Below are 22870 nucleotides of genomic sequence, written 5' to 3'. Positions count from 1 at the left end.
CGCACCCCCCCCCCCCCCCCCCCCCCCCCCCGTTTGATTTTTTTTTTTTTTTTTTGTGGATGATTTTTTTCTGATCATATAAAGTCATGCTTTACTTTAATATTAAATTCAATTTGTAAAATGAAAAATACAAAGATTTATAATTTGTAGGCATATTCATGTAGAAGTGTTATTTCATTCGATATAGTTTATTCTACTACAGTTATTGCCGAGATTAAAGAGATGCCGCGGACATTATTCTCCGTGTACGATATTTTGAAGTATTTCTTGTTTTTATTTATTTTAATTATTTACGACTGACAAACTCATTGGTGCAAATTTTCTCTTGGACAATTATGACAAATAACAATATTATTGAGTAAAATTGCAAAAGCCTACAAAATGAACAAAATTTAGTTAAAAGTCTTATCTCAGATACAATGAAATAAATACTTCTTATTTGTAAGAGCTCAATTGAAACTTTCTGCAGCTTTTGTTACTTCAAAATTAAATGTCTCATAACATTTTGGTAACATTTCTAGTGACTAAAATGACTGGAAAATAAGTAAAAATTGGCCCTCCAGACAACATGATTTTGCCTTTCAAAATATCTAGATTTCAGGAGCTTCATAGGGGCTTCGCCCCCTGGACCCCCTCCAGGGTTTCGCCCTGGACCCACTGGGGGCCTCAAGGCGGCCCCCAGACCCCCTGCCTTTAACTGCGCCCCCCCCCCCCCCCCCCCCGTTTTCAAATTCCTGGATCCGCCACTGTATAGTATTATCAAAACAATCAGACATATTTAAGTAATAGATAAATTAATATAACATCACATATTAAGGGTCATTAATATAAAATACATGGTTACTGTCTTGAAATATATGAATTAAGCTATATTTAGGCGGGTTGAGAAAACGTGGCAGAGGGCTAGGCTTGCTAAACCCTCTTCACGTTTTTGACCCGAGCCCAAACATACCTTATACTTCGAGACTTTTATGTTTATTCCACAATATAACATTGATTTTACGCATCTAACGAGCTATTTTCAACAAATTTCGCTGAATATCTGCAGTTGAAACTATCACGCCATGGCGTCAACCAAGCAAAATAGTGACGTCACAATACAAATGAAACGCTGCGCGAAAGCGTCCGTACTCGTTCTGTACTCGGCCTCGTTAAATGAAATGCCTGCTTGCAGTGACCCTGAACCAAGGTTAAAATCCAAGCACAACCCTTTTATCCTTATGTCCTAAGATATCTGCAGCATGGGGTCCCCCAGAAATAATACTGACACAAATGATACTTAATATTTTTACTGGAATTTTTTTTTTTAATTAAGGATTGAGTGCCAAAGGTTAGTGCAATATTGTATAGAGGTTTACTTCTACATGTATACATGTAGTTCAAATTGTAACATCAAGTATTTATCTGTTCCAGTACTGCAAATGTATCCCAGAATTACAGTAAATGTTTATGTTTGTAATTTTGCATATTAATGGGTTGTTAAGAATCAATAAAGTATTATTATAAAAAGAAAGTTTTTTTTTGTTTTCCATCTTCTTTGAGCTTGTGTGGTAGAAATATTAGAATCAGATACTAACAGGTCATACAAACCTGCACCTCTGGTTGTACAAGACGGCTTACTTGATGAAGATTCAGCACTTATGAATCTCAAAAATGAGGCAAACTTTTAATATGATGGTAGAATAAACTCTTTTGTTTGAAATTATAGGGTTTAGTACGCTTTGGGGGTGGGAGATGTAACCAAGCAATCAACAGAAATTCATAAGATGTTGTAGAGAGGTTACCATGTATTCTGTTTACCAATCGTATTCAACATCTGGCAAATAAATCAAGACATGTCTAATTACATGTATCTTTGTGGTTTGACAGATGTTAAAAAATTATTATTTTTTCTCCAGTTTCAAGAAGTATTACCAGACATCATATTGTTTCTGCACCTGTCAGAAAAAAATGTGTAACAAATGTTTATCAAAGACTCCGCTTTACTGGTGATTAGGTCAGCTTGTAAACATCTTTTCAAAAAGACTATATTTAAAAAGGGTGTAAGAATTTCCATTTGTAATGTTTTCAATGCATTAAATGACTTTAAGCCAAAATTTGAGTGTCTTTTGACAAGTTATAAGTGAGACACAGAGCTGACGATTCTTTGTTATGTAAACCAGCCTCTCGACATGTAAAATTATAATAAGAAAATAAAAAAAAAACATCTTGGGAGCAGTAATCAATTTTGTCTTTATGTACTCAAAAAAATGTTTGGGTAAAAGCACCAAAGTTTGATATTTATAAAAAAAATCTTCAGTACCGGTACATGTATATCGTCCTAGATCATAAATTATATACATTGTATACCCCTCTTGTTCAACAAGATCATTATTATTTTATCAGATCTAACCTGGAACTGTAAATCTCTTTAACTGATGCTATTGTTGTACACAGTAAAATCCACATGGAGGACCCGATTAATGATATACAAGTATATGTAAAATAAACTTCGCATGCTATTTTTACTCAGGAATCTGATGAGAATCCAACAACATAATCACAAATGCACTGTAAATGTAAATGTTCACTTCTCAATGAATACTCGTGCACCTGTTGCTCAACTTCTTGTCTGCTTCAAGTATATGTCTGTGTATACTGTATTTAAAACAAATACCGGTAGATTGTGAAAGCTTGGCTCCAAATGTGTCAATTTTTTATTATTCTGCTCAGTGGATGAACTAGATTTAAGTAAAGGATATCTATCAATTTTGGCCATATGTGTAAATCAACATGATCTGGCAATTTTTGTTTGGTAGAAGATTTGACATAATGTAGTACAGTCAGGTATATGGCATTCCTACTGGCTCTGGCCAGTGGGATTACCCTTTAGCTTGATCAGTAGAGTGCTGGATTTGCATGCCAGAAGACCTGGGTTCAAACCGCAGCAAAGGCAACCTTAATTAGCTTTGTCTGTATCACATTGAGATATTTTTTCACTCATTTATTAGCACTCACTGGATGTACATGACATGAAAAATGATGCATTTTTGCAATTCAGTAAAATTGAGACAAAAATTATTGGAAAAAGAAAGAAGCTTTGAATGAGCAAAATCTTTCTGTTTGCAACAAATTCATTCTTATGTAAACACATCTTACCATTGGTAAAACATGATCTCATAGATAATTAATAAAGATTTTCATCATCATTAAGTAATGAATTTTGCAGGTGACTGGACCCTGTAAAATCTGCTTAAAACTGAGCCATGAATGTACATAATGATACAGTAGTCTTGTCTGCTTGATCATATAAAGTATGCAGTAACTGGATATTCAAGGGTCCAATCAATGGAAAATTTCCAACATTATTTAAGGTAGTCCTATACTCGGCACTAAATGGGCTCAATCATTAAAAGCTTAATTATTAGCTTTAAATGATAAATATATATTCTAGCAATACATATACAAAAGAAAATATGTATGTTTACATGCTAGTATGTTTGTTATCACCTCTCAGACGGGTGTACCCCATTGCGAAAATTATTGACAATTATGAAATTTGCCAGACGTCCGTTTTTCCTAAAAATAATCACCAATTTTGGGAAAATTAGAACTGAACATACAAAATAGAGTATAAATATTTATTTAAGCCATATCTCATCAATAATTTTGTGCAAATTTTTGTAAGTAAGTACGCTTTATGGACCTGATGTATTAAAATAGAATACAAAAAATGCAATGCTAGTATCGCGTTTGGTAATTTTTTTTTACTATTTTATGAACTCAAACTTAAATTCATGGTGTTCATTCTATAGATTGACATCTTAGAAAAAAGATTTGGTAAAATAAATTATATGTTTACGGATTACTTTTCACGCTATAAGCTCTAAACCAAGTAGACCCTGACGAAAAAATCCGTAAAAATCACATTTTGCTTCAGTTTTCTGCCTAGATCTGTCAACAATGTTAGATATCATTTAAACATTAATTAATTGACGATTGATTAAATTCGAAATGGCTTCTGTCTCTAAATCTAAACCAGTTTTAGTAAAAGAAAAAGAAAAATTCGGGGGTGGGGGTGGGTCAAAACAAAGAAGATATAAGCATACCCGAGATCCTGGTTAATTTCAAAAACTTCGTTTCTCATTTTACGTTAACAGAATCAAGTTTCTCAACATTAATCATTTCTATCTCTCATAGAATACATATATTACCGCTCTAATTGCTTATTATTGCCATTGTTTACAACAGCGATGTAGAGCAAAATCAATATCGGGTATCAAAAACGCTTTGTAAAAGTCGAACCAATATTGTAAAATCCGTATTATGACGTAGTGCGATACTCGGACTACTTTAAGATAGACCAATACTTTCTTGCCAGGTGGGAGATGATAATGCATTTTAACTCAGGGTTTGGGACAAGGCTCAATAGCATGTATGGGAATCAAATTCCCCTCTATTAAGAGATACCATATAGAATTCCTTCCAACAGTCCAAGCAGTTAATACAGTATTAAAATAAAACAACACAAGCATTCATGACAATTCTATATTTGCACAAAACATGTGTGATTCTTCCCGTATAAAACTTGTTTTATTGCTGTATAGATTAAATTAGAAGAAATGACGAAAATCTCCCGTTCTCCTTCCCAGTCTACATGGAGAGTAATGAGATAATGTACACGCGATGGGAGAAATGAATGGTAGAATATAAATAAAACAATACAGCAGGCTCCATCTGACAAACTCGCTATGAGTACAACTATAGCTCATTATTATAAAACAGCGTAGCTGGAAAACACAACAGTTTCGAGACTGTCCATATCTACATTTTATATCTTCAGAAAAAGGAATAAATATGTGTTCAAAAATGATCATGAATCAAATTGTATTCATAACTGCATAACTTAAATTTCAACAGAGTACACAAATCACAAAACTAAAAATCAGTCAATAAATTTCATAGTGGGGGTACTGATTGAGAGAGACGGAGAAAACACTCTGATGTTTGAATTTGTAGACGTATGCCACTGTTAACACATCTCTATATATAATCTATGGATAACAAATATAACAAGATAGACTACTCCATATAGATAAGACATGACACTACCACAAACAAAGTCTGTACAATATAATCTCTGATGATCAGTAACAAACACAGACAAAACACGCCAAGCCAAAAATGGACAATTACTGACACAGTTTTAGATACAAGGTCTTTCATAAATGCAAACAGGAAAAAAAAACCCATCAGAGTTTGATTTACTCTTCATCAACATACACTGGTTATTAGACATCTAGTAATTATGAAATTTTGACAAATGTAAAATATTGTAGTTCAGAATATACCAATTACCAAACCAAGAGTGGGACAGTTCTGTTTACTTTTATCTTCAGATCTGTGTGGTGCTACCTTTCCATTGATAACAAAAAAAGTTCATTTGATGACAACAACTATAGTGAAGAGAAAGAGTGTGAGAAAGGATGTAAAATGCTAAGCTAGAGTTGAACCAAGAAGTGTTCAAACTGTTCACTACATACTACCAAAAAATTCTACACATATCAACCAAAAGCAAAAACAAACACCAACCAGGGAAGTAAACATTGGTATATATAGAAAACATGATGTAAAAGATTAATAAAAGGGGGCATGATTAAATTACTCAACAAGTCAAAAGTCTATCAAAGATCACAAATGTACAAGAAAAGGCTAATACAGTATATAATTATTAATAATTCTTTTTCCTAGCAAATATGAAGACTGGCTATATTCTAGTATGGTATATATATATATATATATATATATATATATATAAATCTATAATGTGAAATGATGTGAGTAAGTTATGCATACTCAAGTAGTATTGAATATTGGTTTTGAAATAATAATATACATGTACGCAAGATTTTAATTTATAAACCTTGAAATTTACAAGCTAATACACTAAAATTTACATACGATTTACATATAATTTACATATAACAGCCATGCTGCCTAGTGCTGGTGAGATCGTTAAAAGGCCACATACGTCACTAACACACAACTTTCAAGCACAGAAGAATGTCCGTCCTCAAGAGGCCTCCCGAGCAACGTTTCACTCCTCCATGGAATGCAGAGCTAGGACATTCTCCCGTGTACCTCATCTTCGTCAGAATGACCCCAGCAGCCATTGTTTCGCAGAGAAGGTGATGAACTTTATATACAGATGAAAGTTAAATACAGGCAAAAACAGCACTTCTTTAAGTTTGGGATTTCCATTATGATGTATTGTACAAAAAAATGTCAACTTCCTGAGGTAGTCCACAATTACAGTACAGTCCAAAATCAGTCTTCTCCACTAAATGTGCTCTTAAACTTCCATTAGTTTGACTGCCAATGCCTAATAGTGCTTAAAGTTTGTACAGTGCAATTTCTCCTAATTCTACCTATTTCGGTGCATTTTTGGACAGACACATTCATGTCTGTAGACTGATTTATGACATGCACAAAACCTAATCACACCTTATTATGCTTGGTTAATACTAAGCATCAAATAATCTGAGTCTTTTTATGTGAAAAAAGATCATCAACAATCTCAATGTCTGACCACTAACATTAAAATTAATGTGAAATCACATTAAAGGAGATAAAAAAAAAGCTGTTTGATAAACAATTGTTTTTGTTTACACAACTTGCATAAGGGATATGGAATAAATCATTTGTACAAATTTATAATACTATTTATAGCATCATACAAAACAAAGTTGATTTCATTTTGTGATTAATATTATACATATAAAATCAATTGCACTCTTCAACATTCCTGTGAAAAAAGGATATCACACACACTTGAGGAATATCTCCTCAATTTCCAGCAAAATGTATCAATAACATACATATTTCACAAACAGACTTGTCAAAGCTCTAGGAGATCTGCGAACCTCCTTCTGAGTTTACATGGCAAATCTGAGTCTCCTTCATCCCATCCAGGGACGCTGACTGTAGAATCATCACAGAGCTTTCATTTTATCCTGCCAACTTGTATATCACACTTGTATCTCCTTCATTGTTGTGTATCAAGCTTCTAGCATTCAGTTTATCTTGCCTACAACAATTTCTGAGAAATACACAGGATTCACAAAGGAACCCTTCCAATATCCAGAATCTCCAGTTCGATATGGAGTTCATTACTGACCAAACATCCAGAACCACAATGATCCAGTTGGTGGAATGACTTTTCAGTTCATCCACTGAACATCATCACTGGCTAAAGTGACTGATTAGTCTTCAGAGACCGATTGTTTATTTGGTCAGTTCATCCACTTCCTACAGCCTGGTGCTCCACAACAACAAGGAATCTTGTGCTGCTCATCCTCAAAGTCAAACTTGTAGTCATAAGTCAGCTGAAATAAAAACAAAAAAACACATAATTAACTCACATTTCAAACTGGATTAAATTCTGTCCAGATAATTGTTCATTGTGATCTGCCATCATACCTCTTCCCCTCTTGGGATGCGCCTGTTAGTGATGATGATGATCTTACTCTCCTTATCGAATGGTACAACCTCTGCCACACAGTTGGGATTACAGGAGTGGTTGATGTAGCGTGCAGGGCCGCCGGCCATGGTAGCATCCACTACCGTCTCATTGTCAATGCGGAACATGTACACTCCTCGATTCTATAAATATAATTCAAGCAATTCAGATCAATTGAAGATGAATCTATTTCATTGTCAAAGCAGAACAAGCACATTCCTTGATTCTGTCCAAATTTTTTTTTAATGTAATTCAGAGAATACTACTTCAACTACAAGATCCATTGCAGATAAATTTAAGAACGTAAATGCACATCATTACTTGCATACACATTAAGACATGTGGTTACTTTGATACATTTGATGGCTGTTACATTTTCATGTACGTGCAATACGTAAAAAACTCCATACCCATTGTGAATGGACTAATTTGAATATAGAAACCCTCTTTTAGATATTTCACTTTCATAATTGTAATCTTGTATGCCATATGGGACCAATATTGGAAATAAAACTATTATTATATATTATTATACTTTCATGTTAAATACTGAATTCTGATTGGTTTAGAGGCAGTTGATAATCTGTTCTATTACCCTCAGCGTTAGCAACGCACTTAGCAACGGGTAACACAACGAATTGTAACATGCACGTAAATTATGCGCGTACGGTTCGCCGTAGAATTCACGACATTTCTATATAAAAGCAATATAAAAATTCTCTAAAATTAAGACATTCAGTATAATAAAATAAATAGTGCCTGTTTGGGAGGATAACAGTTGAAATTCACACCCCTCAAAAACCAGTCAACCTCCGCTTCGCGTCGGTTGACAATGGTTTCCTCGGGGTGTCAATTTCAACTGTTACCCTCCCAAACAGGCACTATTTATATAATCTGAACTTGACATTCTCACTTAAGAAAAAAAACAGCAATTAAAAAAATTCACTAGGATAAGAACTTGGTTGGTCACGTGATCAAATCCTGTAAAGCCCAAAGGGCTTTTCAAAAGATTTAATCATGTACTAACCAAGTTCATATCCCAGTGAACTTTTTAACATTGCTGTTTAATACTTATTTTTACTTTTGAAAAAGGCAAACCGTTTAGAATTGCCAAAATTACCGATGTTTTATATTTACAATAATCCAACTGACAAGTGATAAGCCCGTGCTATGGTCATTGTGACGTAATAAAATGTTCATACAGAATTGAAAGTTTTCGCTATTCTATAGGTTCATAAGGTATAAGAAAACATAATTGCTAATGTAGATATTGGTCTTTGACCATCATGGCTGGTTTCTTACCTGCTCCTCATACACAACTTCTGTTCTGTTTGCCACTTCATTCCTGATGAGATATCCAATGTACTCAATCACCATTGTGTGTTTCTCCAAGTCACGGGCAGCAAATAATCCCAGACCCTGCAAGGCATAAAATATAGTAAAAATCTAAAAATATTTTAAAAGTACATGTCAGAAGGAAACAAATTTAAAATGTCCACCATTAAACTGTTTGTACATTTTGAAAATCTTAAACCCACTTTACCTGGATTCTGGACCGCCCTAGAAAAACATTTGTCCTCCATTCGGTCTTAAGTTTCCTATACTGTGCCGACTTGGAATGAACAAATTGTTTCATGTAGGGAGAATTGATATCTCCTGAGACCCCTGTCACAGTCTGAGGGAGGGAGCGTGAGGTGTTGGCAGATTGGAGGGTATGGGGTCTGTAACACATCATTGTATAAAGTAATACACATAATCCTATACACATTTATAAATCTTTAAACATTTTGCTGGCTTGAAATTTAAAGAATACAGTTCCACTTTTAAGTTGATTTTTGGCATATCACATAACAGAGAAAATGCTTACTTTCTGAAATGAGTCCTCAGTTTTGGCTCTGTGCGTGCACACCCTGTGGGGTTGATAGTCAGGGGCATCTCAATCCTCAGAGAGCGAGGGAATTTAAAGTTGTAGTTTGTCAGCAGATCTGTGCCAGGAAGCTGTGAAACATAAAAATCTCTGGTGTTGACAGTAACACATTAACAATACAAAAACAACTTCTCAATGCCCATATAACACTGTGAAATCAGCTTACTGATTCAAGGACTCTAACAATGGCTTGCTCTGTTAAACCAAACAGTTCCTCCCCACTTGTGAAGGATGGGAAAATTTTCACCAAATCTGCATTCCGCCGGAGTTTATCCAGTGGCTCCAGGACTTTGTTCCACACAGCTTTTGGTGAAACGTCTAATAGGACAACATCTTCCTCTCCCGGCTCCACAATCCGTATCTTAAAGCCAGGCTGACCCTCATTATCCACGATGCTGCACACATATCTGCATCTCTTGTTCAACCGTTTCATGCTCCAGTAATAACGACTAGATTTATACCCAACCTGCCACAGAAAAATGTTAACATAGAGAAGAGATCCTGATCAAAGAATTATACACTACACTTATATTTTCTAAGACCTTTTTTTTTTCTGGTGAGATCATTAAATTTCATTGAGTTTCTCCTTGACTTTGAGATGTATTATTGGACTTACAGGATAGATGCAGTCCCTTGTGTGGAATTTGCCGGTCTGTAACTGGTGAGGTAGCAGCTGTCCCACACTGTGTAGAGTCAGGGAACCAATACGCAGGATGTAATGTCCCTCCTCTTGTCCATGCACCATACTACAACAGCACACATCATTGATATATCATAAAATTACAAACTGATCAAATAGCAATTAAATTTATTCTTACATCAGAGAAAGCTTTTCTATTGAAACTTAATGGAATTAATTCTTCATAACTTCATTTCTTCTTAAAAGGTGACAAGTTGAAACAATGATTTTATACATGTATCTTACTATTATCTTTTAATAATTAAATCAATTTTCTTCGCTTTGTTAAGAGAAAACAATATCTAATCTGATTACATATTGATTGAATTAGTGAATCCATGCGTAATCATTCATATAGAAATAAGGGTCCACAAAACATTTGCTTTTATCAAATGACAGTATTATGGTGTGTGTCATACTTTGCCACTTGTTTGTCCTCGCTCCTGTTGATATAGACCCGCCTGAAGACGGACAGTGATTCCAGGACATTCTCTGCTCCTTGTTTGGCAGCATGGGAGGGACATAGGATTGTCTGCAAACATACATTAGTCAATTAGATTCAACATCTACAAGCTAACACATGTATACCAAACAGTTTCTTTCACAGGTGGACTTGATGGAAGAACCCTTTTTGCATTTCTTGAATCTTATTTATTTTTCACTATGTAATCAAGATACCTTATCAAAACCTCTTAACTGAAAAATCTATGAAACAAATACATGTATTGAAGCATACATACCTTATCTTGAAAGAACATGCATCCCACTTTTTTAGCACAACCAAGATGATAATACTTTGGACACCGATTGTTAAAGCAACCCACTGTGGCCCCCTTGATGCCGCAAGCAGTACACTCAATCTTAAGCCCCCGCTTGTAAGCACTGTCCACATTCATCAGGGCCCCATTCAGAGTCTCGTACACCTCCGACGACCACAGGGCACAGTTCAGATGGGCATAGCTGTCTATATCCATGTTCAGCAGTCTGTAAAAACAGATCATGGTTAACATCACACATAGTCATGTAAACCCTGTACTGTAAGTACATGTATGTGAATGATTGTTAATTTTATTTTGCCTCAGAAATACACTAACCTCCCAGGGCCGTCCGTCTCCCCATCCCCCTGCTGCTGACAAAACAAACACTTCCTGGTGTCCTCGGGTAGAGTCTTTGGCACAATGATTGTTCCAAGGGCTTTCCACAGCTGTAAAAAGAGTAAGAAATTAGCATTATCTCACTTATTTCACAGTCTTCATACTATTGCTACAGAGACTGTCTGCGCCAGTGACTTACATTCTGTATTTCTTTGTCTGGTACTCCAGGTTCCTGGGGCAGAGAGTCAGTAAATGCTTGATCCCAACGCCTATACCTCACGTTCTTGTGCTTCTTAATAAGAGGCTGTCAAATACAATCACATATTTTGTTCGTAAAACTCAAAACACCTTCATTTATCATGAAAACTTACACGAAGCAAAAATGTTTCTTATCACAAACACATACATGTAAAAGTCACAAAATGTTTCCGATTGTAAGGTCCTTAGAACAGCTGACACTCACCTTGGGAACTGGGGCATCAATACTGGCAGTCCTTCGATGCTTTTTGCTGATTTTATCCTCCAGGCGAGATTTGATTGGGGGACTGGGCTGAACTGGGGTGAGGGCTCCCCCAGAGTTAGGTGTGGTGGGGGTGAGAGTGAGGGTGGAGTCACTTTTGGTGGGGGTGGTGGGAGTGTGACTTCCTAAGCTTCTGGGACTAAAGTCTGAGGAGTGATGCTTTGACAGGGTCAAGTTTCTCATGGGGTCCTCCGGGGGAGGCTTGTTGATTTCTTGATAGACCGTGGCAAATTTAGTATAGCATTTCTCTGTACAAAATGTCACTTCTTCATCATCAAAGTCCTGGAAATGATAACACAATAATTAAAATTAATTATTCTGAAAAACAATTAGCAAAACCATATTGAAAAGAGTACCGGTAATTGACAATATTCATAATTGCACAGCATTTATTTTTGTAAAAAGGGATGAAATCATGCAAATATTGCATTTAACAGAAACACATTTTTTAAGTCTACACAATTGCTAATATCAATTTTAAAAACAAAAAATATTTCTTACCTTGATACTAAAGTAATCCTCCTTTGCTAAGAATGGTATATCACATTTCCTTTTCCTGAATCCTGAGTCATATACAAAGGAATCACACAGTCGACAGAACTTGGCTTTGGATTTAATCAGGTTCTGTACATTGACCTTATCCTCCAAATCTGCAAAATCACAGAAATGTTTCAAATAACAAAAGACAAGGCTAACACTGCAAATAGCAACAAACTGTCTGTTAATATTGAAATGTGTATCATTTCATAATTTTTTCCCCTCCACATTGTGCTTATCATTAAACTCTTTCTAAAACACTTACGTTTGGAGTTGATTTTCCCTTGTTCAGGTGATGGACTCCGACTGCCAACTTCATAAGAAGGGGGCACTGCTATTTTTAGCAGCTCTGCAATCTGAGAAAGGACTCCTCCAATGTCATCTGCAGCATTAGCAGACAGAGTAAGAGTTACAGAAATGTCCTGATTTAGATTAGCATTTTGGAAAGGTCTTGTTAAAGCTGACAGGTTGGGAGGCAGTTTTCCATTTTCATGTTTATCAGACATAGTCAGTTTCTTCTGTGTGAGGTCAGTGTCGGTAACGGCCTTGACCTTGTCTTTGGGTTCCGACTTAATCTGGATAGCCGGCTCCTCCTTAAGCTTCAATGGCACTGATTTGACGGCAACTGGTTGTAGGATAGGAACCAGGGGTGAAGATCTGTCGTCAGCAGCAGAGGCTGGCTCTATGGGTTTCAACATGGGGAACTCCTCATCCAAGTCGCCAAACTCATGCTCGGGTGAGGAGGAGGAAATCACTGTGCAAGGGCTATCACTTCCCCTGAAAATACACAAAATATACAATAAAGCCTCTCTACAACAAGTTTTTATGACAAACAGATACAGAATTTTTTTTCTAAACCAATGTTTTGATACAAATAATAAACTGGAGAAGAAAGCTACATATAGGTCTTAATAAAAAAATACTTACTTCAAATAATCCAATCTTGGTTCTATGCGTGGAGATGGAGGTAAAGAGGGAACAGGAGGTTTTTCTCCCCTGCCAAAGAATGGTGGCAGGCCAGGCAATCCAAATGGGGGGCCAGGAATCGGCAATCTGTCCGAGTTCAGATGGTACCTCTGCTGGTCAGTGTGAAGATCTGTAAAAATGAAAGTGTGGAATAACAGTTTATGCATATACATAGCTTATGTTATGTTTACAGTGTTGTTCTATTGATAAACACACCTCCAAATAATTGTAATTTTTTTTTTTTACCACATCATGAAAGCTTGCTTATGATTTTGAAAAGTATATCCAATGTACAATGTATATGAACAAATTTAATCAGAATACTGGAAGGCTTAAAAGGTGTGTTATAGAGAAATAAACTTAAAAGTTAAGACTTTATCAAACTTTAATACTCTTTTTTTTATAATTGTACATTGTGGTCTGATTTCAACAGGTGCTGAATTGATCTGGCACCCCAACTGGTAAAGAATTGATACGGTAACTTATCATCTGTCCACAATTATTTGCCAAGCAGATGCAGAATTTAATGCTTTTGTTTTTTTCACCATTTTTTTTTTTATTCCTTGTTTGGCCTAACATAAATATATATTTCAACTGGACCAAATCTTTCTAAATAGAAATATGTTTGAAAGTTGTTGAAGGAATAATATGCAAAACTTATTGTTGCTTGTTGAGCAAGTTTGAAGCCATAACAATACTTTGGCATTGATAATAAGTATATACCTGGCCCGCTCTCTTCTTGCCCCCCTCTAATGAATTGTCTCCTGGACTCAATATCTCGTGGCTTGGGCATTCGGACAAAGGACCCGAGAGGATGCAATCCATGTAACAGAGTATTTCCATAAAAGTCAGCTACACCCTCCAGATAACTGTTTCCAAAATTTCCTTTCAGACAGTTTTCTCCTGCAAATAATTCAAAAGCTTTAGTATTCAATTGCACACACTATTCTCAGACACAAAAAAATCAAATAATTTCTAGCATTAAAACTAACATGTATTTCATAAAAGAGCTAACAATTACGATGCAATAAATACAATAATTAAGATTAATTGAACAGTCTTACCTGTGATTACATTCGGACTTCCAGGCACATTTAAAACTGAGAAGAAATTCCCCACCCTGGGTTCCTCCAGCGGGACTGTGGGGAGGGTTCCCAGCATCTGGATGAAGTGGCTGGCCTTGGCATCAAGGTCCTCCTCCAGGGAGTCAGGCTTCTTTTTACGTGGCCTTTTCTTGGCAGGAGGTGCAGGCTGACTGGGATCCACCATCAGGGCAGCCTCCGCTTCCTTCTCTTTCCGCTTTCTCTTCTTGTTTTCAGCATTCTGCTGCTTGCGCTTCTGCTTCCGCAGTTGTTCATATTCTTTCCTCCTCTGCTCGTAAGCTTGCTTCTTTAGTTCTGTTAAAGCTATCAAATAATTAGTAAAGTATTCCATCTATGTCAATAATAAGCCTGTTTTGGGGTGATTTACACAAAATAAATGACCAACAATTATGGTGTGTTTGTTTGTTAACTTTGTAAGCGTCTTACCCAGTAATCTTTCCTTCTCTTCTGGTGTTTTGGCCTCATGTTCCATCACTAGTGGCATGTTCTCAATAAGTTCTAACTGTTTCTGTTGCTCTGGTGTCAATTTCGATATTAATGGAACTGAATCTTCAGTATCCTGTAAAAAAAACAACTTTAAAATTCCATTTTTTTCACTGAATTAGAGTACTGGTACTGTTGAGAAAAAAAAACCAATTCTTGATAATATTTTACATTTATATCAGTGTAAAAAAGCCTACACACCTCTGGGTTTACCTTCAAATTCTTTCCCAAAAGCTGTTTTAAGAGTGCATTGTGTTGTTCTTGAGTCATCTCTGAAAAAAAAAACCCCAATATTTCTACATTAAAACAATGTATTTAAGCAGATAAGAAATTAATGAATTATAAAATTGTCATTTCATACCTGTTTTTATGCTAGGGTCTATTGGTTCATGTTTGACTTGAGTATTTTGAATCATTTCATCCAGGTGGGCTTGATCCACATTGGCTGGAGGTGTTGCCGGTACCTTGGGACTAGGTGAAGAGCTGTCAAGGGGAGAGGGCTGCGGTCCTGTTCCTATACTAGGGGGACGCCCCTGGGAATGTACACTTTGCATGTTGGGATCTGTCGGCAGATTTCCATGCTGACCAGGCATCATTCCTGGCATAGATTGTCCGGGGGAGATCAGACCATGCTCCGAGTTAGGTGGCATGTTAGGAGGCATATGAAGTGGTGCCATAGGACGAGGTGGGCGTGGTCCTTTAGCTCTAGGACCTCTAGGAGGATGTTCAGGTGTGGGGCCTCCTGGGGGTCTTTGATGGGGACCAATACCAAATGGCATTCTATAATTGTAATTGTATGCTTGTGCACCATCCATGGAGACAGGGGGCATTCCCGGAGTCATGCCACGTTGTCCCATCCCTGGCAAATTGGGGGGCATTCCTGGTCGGACATTCTGACCACTGACCGGTGGACCCTGCATTCTTTGAGCTAGAGAAGCCATAGCTTGCATAGAGTTAGGAGACAGAGGGCCTCCGTGGGGAGGGGGGAGTCTCTGCATGTGAGGTGGCATTGGGAACCCCTGGGTTGGAAACCCAGGCATGCGCATGTGTGGAGACATCATCCTATGTCCATCCATTCCTGAGAAAGGCACACCTTGAGTTATCCCAGGAGAGTGGTGAGGCAGCATGCCAAATGGTGTCTGTACGTAGCCCTGGGGTATAGGTGCCATGGATGTTGGAGGTCCGAATGGAGAAGGCATGTTAGGAGCAGCAGATGTAGTGGAAGAATGGGGCGGTGCAGCAGACCTCTTCTGGGCAGTTTTCTGTTGTTCCCCCTCTGGAGCCCCCTCATGAGAAGCCTCTCCAGTGTAAGGTGTTTGTGTTACAGTGGGTGTTGCAGGTGATGGTTGACTAGATGAGGTTGAAAAAGACTGCATACTAGCAGCTGATTCCATTTGGGAGGACAAAGTACTGGTTGTAGGAACTGAGGATTTATCTGCAATTCAATAGAGATCAATTTTTAAATACAAAACAATCTGCATCAGCTGCAGTTCAAACTTCAAAGGATTTTAATGATTATGTCATTTAAGCAAGAGATGAAATGAATTTATTTATGTGGCAAAATTTTTTTTCGTAAAGATGAATCCAAATGCCCACTAAAATAGTAATACTTGTTTTTTTTAAATGACGTAGCCTACAGGGTTATGAAACTCATGATTCATACAGATTCTAACTTTTACCATACTACAGCATGTACAGCTTTGACTAATATGTACACAAGTAAGCAAAATTGTTAAAATATATAGTGCAAATAAAATAAATATTTGTTGATCATGAATGTGAATTTTACATACCTGTACCAGAATATGTTGACTCTGAAGAGGACACAGGGTATCCAAATAAAGGAGGAACAGCCTCATATTGTGGGGTAGATGGACTACGACTCACTGACGAAGGCCGGCTTGAGGGATCAGCAGAGGGCGGACGACTGTTACTTGATGGAGGACGACTCACAGAGGGGGGTCTGTTAAGGGGTGGTTCAGTAGATGTAGGTCGACCGACCGAGGGAGGTCTATTTGCTGATGGGGGCCTGCCTACAGATGGGGGCCTACCTGCTGAAGGAGGTCGACCGGCAGACGGAGGCCTACCACTAGACAGGGGGCGATTCATAACATCATTTGGTAAATGGGGGGCAGATGTTGATGCAAGTGCAGTCTGTACTCCGGACTGGCTCTGCAACTCTGTGCCATTTGTACTGTTTGAGTTCATGTCCATTGGATTGCTTCTAGAAGTCACAAACTCCTGAGCATGAGGACCTAGGCCCTGTTTCCCTGGTTCGTGTGGATGATGAGACAATGGAACATGCGGGTAGGGCTGGCCTGGGTGAGGGGGGATGGGATGATGTGGTTGTTTCTGTGCAGAAGAATTAGCTGGTTGAGAGCCCTCAACACTCATCGGTTGACTAGGTATCATACTGGCTTGAGACTGGGAAGGTAACCCTTGAGGTTGTTGTTGCCCGCCAGGAGCTACACTTACACCTGTGGGTTGGGATGAAGGGGGGTGTGATGCGCGGACAGCCTGCTGTTGGGCCTGTTGCTGTGCTTGATGCATTCTTGCAAACACCTGCATTTGTTGGAGTAACTGTGGAGGCATCATACGAGGATCAGGGTACCGCATTTGCAACATCCTTATGTTTTCTGGGCTAAAGTAGGTCGACATCAGTCTTGGATCAATCATGGACATGGGACGTACACCTCTGTTGAACTGGTCAGGCATCATTCGTGGTCTCATACCCTGTGGTATTTCTTGCTGAAGCTGATGTGGCCTCTGCTGCCGCTTTGTTCCTCCTTTTTGTGGAATTCGTGGCTGTTTGGTGTCTTGGCTACTTGGGATTTCATTATGTGGTCTGACAAGCGCACTAGGTGCCCTCTGCTGATGCATGTCTCCAGGTCCTGGTGGGTGCATGGGCATGCCTGAATTTGGGTCAAACATAGGTCTGTACATTGGTTGATGATTATACACTGAAGAAGGAGGAATATTCGGGTGCATCTCTGGCCTGATACCTGGATGATGTCCTGATGGCTGTTGATCATTTGGTGTATGTTCACTACCAGTATCCAAACCATGAGATTTCACTAAACTACTTAGCTGTTCAGAAGCACTAGCATGATGAGGATTATTTGAAATCCCATAATTTGCACTAGCTGGTATTGTTTGACCCTTCATGTGAGGATACATTTGAGGATTGTATGGTTGATTTACTGTTCTATCACCATAGTTTGTATGTGGAACTTGAGTTTGTTTCGGATTTGTCTGATGCATATAGTGGGATGAATGACCATAACTCTGTACAGCTCGAGAATCACCTGCTGTACCTTTAGCACTATTATTTGAATCAAGATCACTAGGTTCATCTGGGGGTATATTGTGAGCAACAGAATTTATAACAGCATCAATGCTACTCATAAAAGGGCCACAAGTAGTCACATTTCCATTCTTAGAAGACACTGAATTTGAGCTTTCACTTTTAATTGGCTGAATCTCACTTTTGGGGACAATTTTTTCAGGCTGTGTTACCTGCATTTCAGTTTTAAGAGGGCTTTCAGAGTGTGAACATGAAACTGGAGGTTTTTCTTTTTCTGTTGGCCCATTCTGATGTGGTTTTGATTTGCCCTGCATTTCCACAGCAGCTGAATCTGCTGTGGGTTTTGTTACCTCCATTTTTATTTCACTAGTGTCACATCTTGGTGATTTTTTGCTGTTCAAATGACAACCATTTTCCTGTGAGCTACTTTCTTGGAGTGTTTTTAACTCCAAATTTGACTCTTTCTCACTTTTTTCCGTTGACCCATTTTTACTTGTTGGTTCCTGAACAGCTTGAGATTCGGAAACTTGCAAGACCTCTTCCATTGTTGAACGAATTTACGAATACAATTAATTCCAACGATGCAATTATAGACAATGCAGTTTGTGAATACATTTGTTTCGTGCTTATATCCATTCACATATAAATCATGAATCGTTACCATGAAAATATAAATTTCAAAGAAATGTCGCCATCGCGGCGGCCATGTTGTTTATATTTCAACACAAAATAACAGCAATATACCGTCCATTTTGCTTTCCATTTGGGTTAAATATAAATCCCTATCATCAAATCACATTGTGCCATCAATGATTTGTCCATTGTGCTTTGCTCGTTTCCACACATTTACTATTCCATTATGTTTCAAGCTCAAACATTGTTAGGTCATCGAACAGGAAGCGAATGTTGTTACTTCCCTTGTTTTGTTCAGACTAAAATACGAAAAAATACACTTCTCAGGAACAGATTGGTCTTTTGATGTTTATTTTTACTCCACTCAATCTGATCATGAAATTACTTCACAAAGGTTTTTGGAAATATACTTATATTCTATTTATTCATTTTTTTCGGGAGAATTCTTGAACTTCTTAAGTTTAAGTTTATTTAACTCTACAGTTCGCGTACAGTGAAAGAACTTCTTATCTCATCAAAAAACTATCAAAAACTCAAAGTAGCAGTTTCATTACACTTGAATATGTATAATTATTTTGAAAGGGATCAATTTCAAACGCAATAAGAAAACTTTAAATAAATCATACCTATTTCCTCAAACTACGGATACATGCTACCTTTATTTAAATCCATATTGTTAAAGGAAAATATTGCTGTGGTTTTTATCATGAAATATATTTAAGTTAAAGTGGAATATATTTCACAGAATGCGCATAAAGATTACTGACAATATTTAGGAGGTGTCAATAATAACAAATATCATACACATGGTAAGTAAGAGCATTACAATTCTTTCCCGTTAATACTGCAATCCATATTTACTTAACAAACCCCGCGTTTGATAGATTATTTGGATTATTTTTAGCTATTTATTATATTCTGTCGCCAATAAAAAATCCATTAAATATTTTTCTTGTAAGAGATTGAAATGATTTTACTGGAACAAGCTTTCATGGGGCGTAATTGACAACAATATTTACAAGCTAAATAATGAGGTTAATGGGTAACGCATGCGCGTTGCAAACAAGTACCTGCTTGATTGCCAAGAAGTGCGTAACGGGAAGAGGGGGAGGTGTCGTTTGGCTATGACTTTGGAAAGCAGGCGCGTAGCTAGGCGTACGCAAGTACGCATGTGCTTCCACATCATTTTCACCAAAAAATTAATAAATAAAAAAAAACCTTAAATAATGCTGATTAATGAAAAAAATTTTTTAGGAATAAATATTAAACTAAGCTGTTGGTATCTCAGAATTTGCTGAGAAATAGCATAGACGACTTGCCTTTCTTTTTCAATAAATAAAAAATAATAAATTGCTTTTCTGATATTTTCTATTATTATTTGCATACAATATTACCTAACCTGAGTGACAGGTTGACAATGATTATGAATAAAACAACGGAATCTTAAAGTTTAAATATATAATAATCTTTTGTATCATAAGAGTATTTTTGTAGAAAAAAATGTTACTGACCATTAGGAGAGAAAGCACAAAACTTATTAGATATAAATTAAAGCAATATGAGCTGTATTTTTTTAAAATTTTATTTTGGTGCAAAAACCTGCTAATACAATAGGTCTGCATGAAACTTAAACTTTTATGATAAATAAGATTTGAAAACATCATTAATTTTTGTCAAAAGAAAGAATTCTCTTCTAAGGAATATATAACAGCTCAATTTTTGAACAGGACAATAATAATAGGATAATAATTCAATTTTGCTCCAATTGAGGCGTCTTGACGGCTTTTTCCACAAACATATAGCTTATAGAAATTTAAATACCATGACATTTTTTGTCATTTTAGTAGAAAATAACATTTTTGTAAAAGACAAATTCAAATTGAAAATTGCAGCTCATATTGTTTTGAATTAATTTCATTATAAATCAGGCACTACTTTTTTTTATCGTTAATTTTATGATGATGATGAAGTTATCATTTTACACATTAAAATCTGGGGTTATTTTGATCAAACTCCTTTTTCTGGATACTCAAAATTAAGTGTCTGAAATGCTGAAAACTCGCCGGCTTCCGGGGTCCTGAGCCCCCACCAGAGCTTCGCTCTGTACCCATGTGGGGGGGGGGGGCGCTCAAGGCGACCCCAAACCCTCTGCCTTATTTTGCTTCCGCAATAAGCCAGCCTTAGCTACGCCCCTGGAAAGGAGAGTGTCTCTCTAAGTAGCACAAAAGATTCATAGATTAAGATCCACATTTGGACAAGACGAACTATTTAAAAAATATTTCGCGACATTAAAATACCTTTTCACCAGTTACACAGCACTGGAGGATACTGGAGGAAGGAAAGAAGCTAGGGTGGGGATTACCAAGAAAATGATTACGAAAAGATACTATATATTTTACAACGCCATTCGATATCATTTTAAGATGCACATAAATTAATTTGATTTAAAGAATTGATTTAATTGATTGAAAGAAGGTTAACTATTTTCATTTAATTTCACCTTTAATTTTATACGAAAAAGTATATTCTCTCTCTCTCTCTCTCTCTCTCTCTCTCTCTCTCTCTCTCTCTCTCTCTCTCTCTCTCTCTCTCTCTCTCTCTCTCTCTCTCTCTCTAATACATTCATATTCTGAGCCCAAATAGCAGTTACATACGTACGCGTCATATACATCTCACAGTTCACTATATGTATATAGATAACTGTTAAATTGCTTATTTTAATTTGCATTACTTCATTATTTCCATGTTTAATTTCAATCATATTTCTTATCTGACAAGTCAATATTGCATGACACAGTTCAAAAGTTTCCCTTGTTTTTCACTGCTTATTTTGTTGAAACTTTTCAACAATTGCACGTACCGACGCATTAACTGAAATAAAATTGGGACTGTGTAACTCCCGTCCAACTTGCTTTGCTGATGAATACTAGAAATACTGAAAATATTGATAATTTAAAGGGTCGTAATTAGACACGATTTTAGCTTTAAAAAATTCCCCATTTTTAATGTTTGGAATACATGAAGTTAGTATGAGTATTTCTAGTGCTTTGTTAAAATTAGAAAGTCAAATATTGAGTTATAAGCAAAATACAATCTTTTGGCCAATCATTCAAAATGCACAAGTAAATCATTCTATACATAAATATTGTAAAATATTATCTAAAATCGTGCCTTAGTCCTTTTGAATATCAATCAAATACGGTCGGGGGGGGGGGGGGTTGGGGGTTCAAATATATCATGAAAACCTCGTTATTTTTTAAAATTGGATTATCTTAGTTTTCAAAATAAGAAAATAACGATGATTTAGATAAAATCTTTTCAATGTAGCAATATGTTACCTTTGTCAATAAAAACATGGCATAAGTCTGGTAAACATAACAATTGTCTGGGTTTTGTATCTAGCTGGTTACCTAACATTTGACATTAACATTTTGGTCAGCCATAAAAAAAATTTAAAACTCGAAACATGGAAAAAACAAAATTTGAAATATTTGAGTTTAAATCGTGACCATGTCTTGGACATACATGTATGTCAAAGCCAAATTTGCATTACGATACTAAACGATTCTATACGTCATATATACAAGTTTTCAATATATATCTCACCAATCACGTGGACTCTAAAACGCGCTCATTTCAGATCATAATAAGAAGAGTTCTGCTTTCATTTAGATCTAAGTGAATTAAAGATAATAAATATTCTATGAAATCAAAGAAAGATCCATGAATTGACACGCGGTCGATCAGCGAACGTAGACGTTTGCGTTCCCGAGTTGTAATAAGTAGGTATAATGACGTAGATGTGGTATCTATATATGACGTCATACACGCCGAATTTTTAAAATGCTTGTGAAAATGAATGTACTTTTATAACTTTCGATAAAAAAGGACAGATTACATCATATCCTATTATATCACATCACATCATTTCTCAAACTAGCATTGTTTAATAAACGCATAAACTTAAATTTTTATTTAATTTCATGGTACCTAGTATTTGTTTAATGATTACAAAAGTAAATTGGGTTATGAGAGTAAGAATTCCAATGGACCAATATATTTTTTTTATCACGATTCTTTATTTTCTCAACGACAAGGCATGCATGTCATATGATCATGGCAGTTT

General features: G+C 36.6%; 1 protein-coding gene across 3 annotated transcripts; it reads right to left on the bottom strand.

Moving 5' to 3' along the window:
• Window positions 1-4513: 4513 nt before the first annotated feature.
• On the bottom strand, window positions 4514-19066 carry LOC105336526 (histone-lysine N-methyltransferase 2D). 3 transcript variants are annotated; one of them, XM_011440880.4, is made up of 21 exons: window positions 16601-19066; window positions 15169-16242; window positions 15009-15079; window positions 14751-14883; window positions 14286-14627; window positions 13945-14124; window positions 13183-13351; window positions 12521-13032; window positions 12220-12368; window positions 11662-12000; window positions 11398-11502; window positions 11199-11308; window positions 10845-11088; window positions 10524-10636; window positions 10042-10171; window positions 9592-9891; window positions 9366-9496; window positions 9042-9219; window positions 8801-8917; window positions 7459-7641; window positions 4514-7364 (listed from the first exon to the last, which is right to left on the bottom strand). In XM_011440880.4, the coding sequence occupies exons 1-21, from the start codon at window positions 18654-18656 to the stop codon at window positions 7272-7274; spliced, it is 6729 nt and encodes a 2242-aa protein (XP_011439182.3). In that variant the 5' UTR covers window positions 18657-19066; the 3' UTR covers window positions 4514-7271. The 3 variants fall into 3 exon arrangements, with proteins under 3 accessions (XP_011439182.3, XP_011439183.3, XP_011439184.3); XM_011440881.4 differs by having other exon boundaries at window positions 14286-14618; XM_011440882.4 differs by having other exon boundaries at window positions 15021-15079.
• Between the last annotated feature and the right edge of the window lie 3804 nt (window positions 19067-22870).

The sequence above is a fragment of the Magallana gigas genome, chromosome 2, assembly GCF_963853765.1.
Source record: "Magallana gigas chromosome 2, xbMagGiga1.1, whole genome shotgun sequence".
In the NCBI taxonomy this organism is placed as follows: domain Eukaryota; kingdom Metazoa; phylum Mollusca; class Bivalvia; order Ostreida; family Ostreidae; genus Magallana; species Magallana gigas.
This window is presented reverse-complemented; position numbering and strand designations above follow the sequence as displayed.

What these genes read in the sequence shown, in the direction of transcription:
- LOC105336526 (XM_011440880.4), bottom strand. Translation starts at nt 18,656, where the DNA reads ATGGAAGAGGTCTTGCAAGTTTCCGAATCTCAAGCTGTTCAGGAACCA. An exon ending in AGGGAAAATCAACTCCAAAC is followed by an intron (nt 12,369 to 12,520) that starts GTAAGTGTTTTA and finishes GTGATTTTGCAG; the next exon opens with ATTTGGAGGATAAGGTCAAT. An exon ending in CAGACAAAGAAATACAGAAT is followed by an intron (nt 11,309 to 11,397) that starts GTAAGTCACTGG and finishes CTCTTTTTACAG; the next exon opens with CTGTGGAAAGCCCTTGGAAC.